This window comes from Orycteropus afer, unplaced genomic scaffold, assembly GCF_000298275.1.
Source record: "Orycteropus afer afer isolate SDZICR_OR568_19922 unplaced genomic scaffold, OryAfe1.0 scaffold01208, whole genome shotgun sequence".
Lineage (NCBI taxonomy): Eukaryota > Metazoa > Chordata > Mammalia > Tubulidentata > Orycteropodidae > Orycteropus > Orycteropus afer.
Window position 1 is genome coordinate 187,614 of NW_006922795.1, and position 8,646 is coordinate 196,259.

Here is an 8,646-nt window from a genome sequence, read left to right on the forward strand (position 1 = left end):
AGTTGTTGTCGTCACTCGGACCCTGTGTGTGGATCTTAAGACAGCACAGACTTCAGCGCAGACAGACGTTCTGTTCTCAGCCAAACCATCGTCTGCTTTTGTGTAGACTTCGAGGGAGATTCTTGACGTAACCTTTTCAAGACCAAATGATTTTATACCTTGAATTTTCTGTTGAAACTATGCGTTTTCAGTAACTGGAGGCACTGCTGACCAGAAGGCCGGCGGTTCAAACCCACCAGCCACTCCTCAGAAGGAAGACTGGGCAATCTACTTCCATAGAGATACCACCTCGGAAACCCAAGGAGGGGTCGCTGTGAGTAGGATCTGACTCGATGCCAGTGAGGTTTTTTGTTCTTTTTGGTTTGAAGTCATTTTGAATGAGATAAAAACAGGTGGGTTTTTTTTTTTTTTTTTTTTTTTTTTGAGGTAATAGAGATTTTTATACAATTAAAACCAAACCAAACTCACAGCCGTCGAGTCGGACCCAACTCATAGTGGTCCCTCCTTGGGTTTCGAAGGCACTGTCACTACAGAAGTAGATTGCCCAACATTCCTTCCGAGGAGAGGTTGGTGGGTTTGAACCGCCAGCCTTCTGATTCGCAGTCAGATGCCTTAGGCACTAAGCTAGTGAGACACGTATGTCCCAAGGGGTCTCGGGCTGGAGTTGAAGGGATGAGGTCCATTCCTTTAGGTTCACGCAGTTACACAGGCTCCCACCAGATGGCAGCCCACACTAAGATGGCCTCTTCCCACTAAATTCCAGAGGCAGAAAATGTCTGTGGGCTCTCTACGTCCCATGGGTCATGAAAGGCTTAGGGAAGGTTTAAAAAATTATATAGATGCATTTGGAACACACATACCAGGTGGCATAGAGCCAAGACTGGCACAGAAGGGCTTCGGTGCAGACCGAGGGATCTCCAACCACAAAACTGTCTGTTCCTTGTCAGAATCCCTGAGCTGAAGCCCCCTGTAGGAAATGAAATATGCTCAGTAGGCGGGAAGCAACTGTTCATGGAAGTCGTATTCACAATAGCCAAGAAGTGGAAACAACCCAAGTGTCCCCGGTGGGGTCCATCCACACAGTGGAGTATCACTCACCCATGAAAAAGAAACACGTGTCCATCAACAGAGATGATGGAGAAGCACAGTGTGGTCCATTTATACAATGGAGTATTACTCAGCCGTGAAAAAGATACCACCCAAGTGTCCGTCAACAGATGATAGAACAACACAGTGTGGTCCATACATATAGTGGAGTGTTATTCAGTGGCAAAAGAAAAGAAACCACCCAAGTGTCCATCAACAGAGATGATGGAGAAGCACAGTGTGGTCCATGCATACAATGGAGTATTACTCAGCCATGAAAAAGATACCACCCAAGTGTCCATCAACAGATGATGGATCAACACAGTGTCATCATTACATACAACAGACTGTTATTCAACTATTAAAAAAAAAAAAACCCACCCAAGTGTCCGTCAACATAGGATGGATGAACACAGTGTGGTCCATTTGTGCAGTGGAATATTACTCAACCAGAAAGAAAAACGAAGTCGGGACACCTGTCACAATGTGGCTGAACTTTGACAACGTGATGCTGGGGGTAAGAACAGTAGGACAGACACTGTAGGACCCCACATCCGTGAGGTTTCCAGAGTAGGCAGAAGGACAGAGAGTGACCTCACTCCTGGTCTCCAGGGGTGGCCTGTGTCGGGAGGCCATGGGGACTCACTGACTGCAGGACACGGCGCTTCTGTGAAGGGTGATGGAGAAATTGGGGAACGCACAGTGGTGACGGCTGCAGGACAAGATGGACGTGACCGGTGTCACCCAACTGTGCACGTAAAAAACGCTGGGGTGGCAACGTGTGGTTACGAAATGTTGTCGTCAATTGCCGTGCAGGCAGCTCTGAGTCCTGGCGCCCCCGTGTGTCTCAGAGCAGAACTGCACCCCACGGGGTTCGAGGCACCTCTTGGAGGCACTCGAGCCTCCAATCGCATATTGAGCATCCGAGCCCTTAACTGTTTGCATCACCCGCGGGCCTTCTAAAATATCCCAACAGCCGCCCAGATTGTGAGTGAACTCACAAAGGAATTTATTTTCTTTTTTAATTGGATAAAAACTCATAGTGACTTCCGTTGGGTTGCCAATCTTTCTATTTTTAAAATTGAGCTTGGGGTGCAAGTTTCAGAGCAGAGTTTGTTTTCCAGGCAGCATTTCGTGTATAGTTCATTTCACTCCCCACTGACCGTGGCCAAGGCTAACCCAGTCTCCACCCTCCTGCCCAGTAACTCCACCCCGTGCCCCCCACAGTGGCACACTCCCGCGTGAATGTTGCCCTCTGTGCCCCGTGGCCGATCGCTCCAAGGTCTGCGTCTCCATAGCGTATGTGGTGCGTCGCCCTGCCTTGACTGGTCTGCGTGTATATCTTGTTAACTGTTGGGCTGAGAGCCAGCCCCTGGGAGTGAGTTTTATGCCAGGCCCAGAATGCATCGCAGGGCCAAAGTAATGGGGGTCCTACCAGACTCCGTCCGACCACTAATTCTGGTCATTATTGTTTTTTTGGATTTGCTTCCACATTTTTCCTCCCAAAAAAGGAAGCAGCTTTGTGATGGGTTAGGTCCCTGAGATGCTGTTTCATAAAGTTTTATGTGTGAATTAAATAAGAGACGGACACACACAAAAACCATTTATTTTTATTTTACTTTTATTAGAAATGGTCCAAAGCGGCTATGACAGTCACTGAGAAAGGATGTATTTAGTTCTAAAATCGTTTATGCACCATCCATCTATGCATGCGTGTGGGTGGGTGGGTGTCTACACTCACACACACAGTGGTTAAGCAGAACCGAATGAAACTTACCCTGAATCTCACATAGAGAAAAGGTGAGGTCTTGTTACATCAGGAAAACCCTCTACAAGAATTTACAAATGTTATTAGACATCCATTTTAAAGTAAGACATTTTGACCGGACCAGATGGCCAGGACTTTGTTCCGCGCGCTGTTGGGGGGGTTGGAAATGCTGAGAGCTCAGCCTTAAGCACCGCGCCACCAGGGCCCTTCTCTTGGGCATGGAGCATGCATTCGGAGCCCTCTCACCGGGTGCTAGGGGCTCTTTGCAGCCCTTTGTTTTTAAACATTTTGTTATCTTTTCACTGAAAGTTTACAAAGCAAATGGGTTTTGCATTCAGTAGCTGACACACATTTTGCTCCTGTGATATTGTTGCATCCCCTCTGGGAACAGCACTCCTTCCACTTCCTGCCTGGGTCTCGGGTTCAGTTCACCCTGCCTGCCTGCCCAGGCCTGCCTTCGCAGCTTGCTTTTGGGGCAAATGCTGCCCTCGTGGTCTGCTGTGGCTGATGCAACGTTCTGAGGAGCGCGTTCCTCACCGGGTGACCGTGGACTTGGAGGCCTGTCTCCTGCTTGGCTGCAAGGTGGTCTCTGGGCGTGGATTCAATTCCGGACCTGGGGGCTGACCGAGGAGCACAGGCGCGGGCCCCACACGTCTCTCTGTCCCACCGGTCAGTCCACTCCTGCAACTTAATTCCCTTCCCTTGGGAACCCACCGTGCAGCCCGCCCTGGGGCGCACCAAGCTGCATACTTGGCATTTTTGTGGGCAGTCTGTGGGAGTTCCAGACTGCAGCGACTGGCGTAATCTGATATTTCAGGCAACGTCTTAAAGTTATATAAACATTAACCTTAGAGCAATCAAACCAGGACCAATGCACCCAAACCGCCCTTTTCCCTCCCCCCACCCCAGGATTACTAAAACAGAAGCAGGCACCTAGTATACTTTTGATGAGGAGGGAAGTGAGATCTAACTGTGCAAACTGAAAACAAAAACACACGCACTGTCACTGAGTTGATGTGGACTCATGGACTCACGGCCACCCCACGTGTGATAGACAGGAACTGCCCACAGGGTCCCCAAGGCTGTCAATCTTCATGGAAGCAAAGCCCAAACCACACCCACTGCCTGGAGTCCATTCCGACCCACAGCGCCCCTAGAGGACAGAGTGGAACTGCCCCACAGGGTCTCCAAGGCTGTCAATCTTCACAGAAGCAAAGCCCAAACCCACAGCGTGCAGTGGCTTCTGACTCACAGCGCCCCTGGAGGACAGAGTGGAACTGCACCATGGGGTTTCCAAGGCTGTAATGTTTTTGGAAGCTGACTGCCTCATCTTTCTCCCATGGAGCAGCTGGTGGGTTCAAACTGCTGACCTTTTGGTTACCAGCCAAATGCTTTTCTCACTATGGCACCAGGGCTCCTTAAATACGCACAGGCCCAGTGAATCAGGCATTCTCTGTCAAGTGGCACACGGATTTCGAATGGAAAAAAAAAACTTTAGATTGGTTGGGTTTTCCCAAAAAACAAAAGAAACGTTCCAGTGACTGGATCGACGGGCTGTTATCTTGACTGGGTTTCTCAAAGCGCCTGAGTATTTCTCGTGAACTCCTCAGACATCCACCGCCTCTGGAAGGAAAGACGGGGAGCAAAATGTCATATGTGAGGAAAACAATCTGTGTATCGACAAAGCATGATTATGGATTCTGTACCATTCATTAATGGTTTTGAATACTTTAACTGAACTGAGTAATTATATATCTTTTTTATGAAGCTAATTTTTTTTTTACAATTTGTTATTGTTGTTTATTTGTTATCTAGTCTTTTGTGGTGCTGTTGTCAATTTGACTGCATATCCAAAACACTAAATGCCCTGCCACTAAGTCAATCTCAATCAATCTCAACTCATAGCCACCTTGTAGGACAGAGTAGAACTGCCCCATCAGGTTTCCAAGGCTGTAATCTTTACGGAAGCTGACTGCCTCATTTTTCTCCGCTGGTGGGTTCGAACTGCTGATCTTTCTGTTAGTAGCCCAATGCTCTAATCACTGCACGCCCAGAGTATCAGAAAACCAAAGCACACCCACTGCCATCATGTCAATTCTGACACACAGCAACCCTATGCGAGAGGGTGGAACTACGTCATTCGGTTCCCAAGGCTGTAAATCTTTACAGAAGGAGAATGCCTCATCTTTCTCCTACAGGGTGGTTGTGGGTTCGAACCTCCAACCTTTTGGTTAGCAGGAGAGCACTTTAGCCACGGCACCACCAGAGCCCTGTGACTCCATACAGATCACTTTTAGAAGAACACAAACCTTAAGGGAGACATTGTCCACTAATTCAGCGAAAGTACTGTTTGATTTAAGGACGACTTCAGGGGATAGTTTTGGTTTAAGGTTTAAAGATTATCTCAGGGCAATAGTTTTGGGGGTACTACCCACTTCTGTGGCTCAACAATGTCTGGATTCTGTGAGAACCTGAAACTCTGTTCTGCATTTCCCCCCCTTTTGGTCAGGATTTTTCTATAGAATCTTTGATGGAAATGAAAACCATTATCTTTAAGGAGCTTTTATAATGCATGCAGCCCTTTGGATAGGGCCTCATGTGTCCATAAACTCCAAAGTGGCTGTTCTATCCATTTTCCAAAAAAAGAAGACAGTGATGCAGGTGTGGTTCTCGAAGAGTCTACTTTAGCCAACAGACACGTGTTGCCACATAGGTAACCCCTGTACCCACAATTCCTTTCCCACACGGGGCACAAAGTTCATATATGTAGCAGGACTGGTCACACACGATGCATTTTGTCAGGAAAATAGGATGGTTTGTTAGAAACCCAAACTCCCTCCCCCCACACACGCTCAGTGTTTCAGGGCGGGGTGTTATGCAGACCCACGCTGGGTCAGTACCACGCAAGCGCCACCAGGGGGAGCCCGCGGGCAGGTTTTAGAATTTTCAAGATGAGACAACGGGTATGTGCTCCTGAGTCACGAGGAAGTAGTTCCTGGGTCAAGGAGGAAGTAATCCGTCATGGAGCATAATATCACCGTGGTGGTTGAGGGACCAAATCTTGAGAGAACTGTGTCAAAATTTGAGTTATTCTTTGTAACTCTCTCCCCTGACTCTCATTGTAAGAATGCAGCTGCTATTAATATTTGAGTATCTGAGGAACTCTGGTGGTGCCGTGCCTAAGGCACTTGACTGCTACCCAGAAGGTTGGTGGTTCAAATCCACCAGCCACTCCTCGGAAGGAAGATTGCGCAATCTACTTCTATGAAGACTTACTGTCTTGAAAACCCAAAGGCGGTCACTAGGAGTCAGAATCTACTTGATGGCAGTGGGTTTGGTTTTGGGTTTGGTTTCAGACGGTGACCAGCTACGAGAACCTCTGGCCCCAAGGACAGCTAACTGGATGTAGCCAGGAACCAAGGCTGACCACAAAGCCACTGTGGCTCTCCCCTTTCCCAGAACCCACACTCAGCCTATTAAGTGTTTCCATGAAAACGCTTAGCATGGAGTTTCTACAACTTTGGATTTCTTGGGGGGAGGGGCAGAAATTTCAGATTCAACCCCAATGTTTTTCCTGTAATGAAAAGTTAACGGGAAACAGCAAAACCTCAACCCGTAAGGACTAGCTTAGTGCAAACCCCACACTTGTGATTTTCCAATGTAACTGGATATCCATGGTAGTAAAATCAAACCTTGCAGATCAGAAAAAACAGTTTAAAAGGAAAAAAAAAAAAATTAAAGCATCTTTTGTTAAAACACATATGTTGGTTTCTCTCAAGCTCCTACCCATCAATGGCAAAGTTTCAGATGGAAACTGCATCATGATACCCTGATAGAATGGGAGAAGAATGCAGACAGCACCTCAAATTCTTAAAGAATGCAAACTTACTGGAACAATTTAGACCCTGGGCTCCGCACGACTGCTGCCCTGAGTCAGCTCTCAAATCTTAAACTGAAACTGGCCCCCCTAAAGTCACCTGGTAACCATGTAACAAACTGATTCACAGAACAATGAACTGGAAGTCCTAGTGCTCCTTTAAAAATTACTTATATGGCTTTAAAACACAGGTGAGAAGGGAGGGAGTCGGGGCAACTAGATGAATGGAAACAGAGCAACCAGAAGGGAAATTGTGAGAATGCTGACACATTGTGAAGAACAGAACCAACGTCAGGAAACAACTTGTATCGAAGAGATTGAGTGGGACCCTAAACTGCTGTGTAAACCTTCACTGAAAACAGAAAAGATAACTGAAAATAAATTATGTCATTATACTAGGGATCTGTGTTGGACATAAGGAGAAATAGCATCACTGGTAAAAGACATCGGGAAATATTTTCAATCAGCCTTAAAACGAAAACCAGAATCAAACTCACTGCGGTGGAGTCCATTCTGACCCACAGCGCCCCTAGAGGACAGAGTGGAACTGCCCACAGGGTCTCCAAGGCTGTCAATCTTCACGGAAGCAAAGCCCAAACCACACCCACTGCCTGGAGTCCATTCTGACCCACAGCGCCCCTAGAGGACAGAGTGGAACTGCCCCAGGGGGTATCCAAGGCTGTCAGTCTATATAGGAAAAAAAGAAAAAAAAAAAAACGTTTAGTGTGAAACTTACCATTTCTCCGGAAACAGCTATTCCTCCGATTTTGGGTGAAGTACCTGGTGGCAGCCCCCACCAACGTCAGCACCACGAGAGATACGATAGGGGACACGATTTTCGCCACGGTGCTGCCTGTGGGAACAGAGAAAACCAACGGCTTCTGAGGACAGCACAGCCAGCATGAAAGTCATTTATTTTGAATAACTTCCCAGTCGCACGCCTTCCATCCTCAAATCCTCAGAGAGGGAGCGAAACAAACAGGAAGCCTCAGAAGAGATTTGACTTTCAGAAAGTGTCAAACTGTAGCAGCTCTGGTGGCGCAGTGCTTAAGTGCTGCTAACCAAACGGGCAGTGGTTTCAACCCAGCAACCATCTGTGAAGAAAGATGAGGCAGTCTGCTTCCGTGAAGATTGACAGCCTTGGAGACCCTGTGGGCAGTTCCACTCTGTCCTCTAGGGGCGCTGTGGGTCAGAATGGACTCCAGGCAGTGGGTGTGGTTTGGGCTTAGCTTCCATAAGGATGACAGCCTGGGAGACCCTGTGGTGCAGTTCCACTCTGTCCTCTAGGGGCGCTGTGGGTCAGAATCGACTTGATGGCAGTGGGTTTCTTGGGTTACAGCTTAAAATGGGTTAATCATGTCTGACGTGCCCATGGCAGTGAAAACAGAGCTGTCAGCCAGAAAAGAACGAGAGCCCGTCTCACCGTGCACCAGTTGCTCCCACCTGTATGTGTTACCACGGACTTGATTCCGCCTCATGGAGACCCCGTGTCTGACAGCAGAATCGAGCCCTGGCGTGTTCTGGCCGGTGAGCTTTATGCAAGCAGATCACCAGCTAAACTGAAGCTGCACGGAGAGCCAGGCCCCGTGCACCTGGCCGGGCTGCATGCAGAGACGGCCAGGACAGCGACATGCAATGGTAACAGACTGGGGAACCGAGAGACGGCAACGTGGATTTAATTTTAGGGGTGTTCCAAGCAGATCCTTCCTCAGCACCACTGGGTGGATGGTCTACTTCCCCAAACCAGTCAGTGGACGCCCTGTGGATCCCACCGGTGTGATCCACAGCCCATTGAGTGAATTCCGACCCCCAGCGCCCCTAGAGGACAGGGTGGAACTGCCCACAGGGTCTCCAAGGCTGTCAGTCTTCACAGAAGCAAAGCCCAAACCACACCCACTGCCTGGAGTCCATTCTG

The 8,646-nt window shown here is 48.3% G+C and overlaps 1 protein-coding gene across 1 annotated transcript in view; it reads right to left on the bottom strand.

Annotated features, from left to right (window-relative positions):
- Positions 1 to 8,209, bottom strand: part of GYG2 (glycogenin 2) — a 52,474-nt gene extending 44,265 nt beyond the window's left edge. Inside the window, exons 1-2 of the mRNA XM_007958917.1 lie at positions 8,155 to 8,209; positions 7,468 to 7,584 (exon numbers count right to left, since the gene is read on the bottom strand). Of these exons, the coding sequence (XP_007957108.1) occupies positions 7,468 to 7,584; positions 8,155 to 8,209 (172 nt within the window). The remainder of the gene's footprint in view (positions 1 to 7,467; positions 7,585 to 8,154) is intronic.
- Between the last annotated feature and the right edge of the window lie 437 nt (positions 8,210 to 8,646).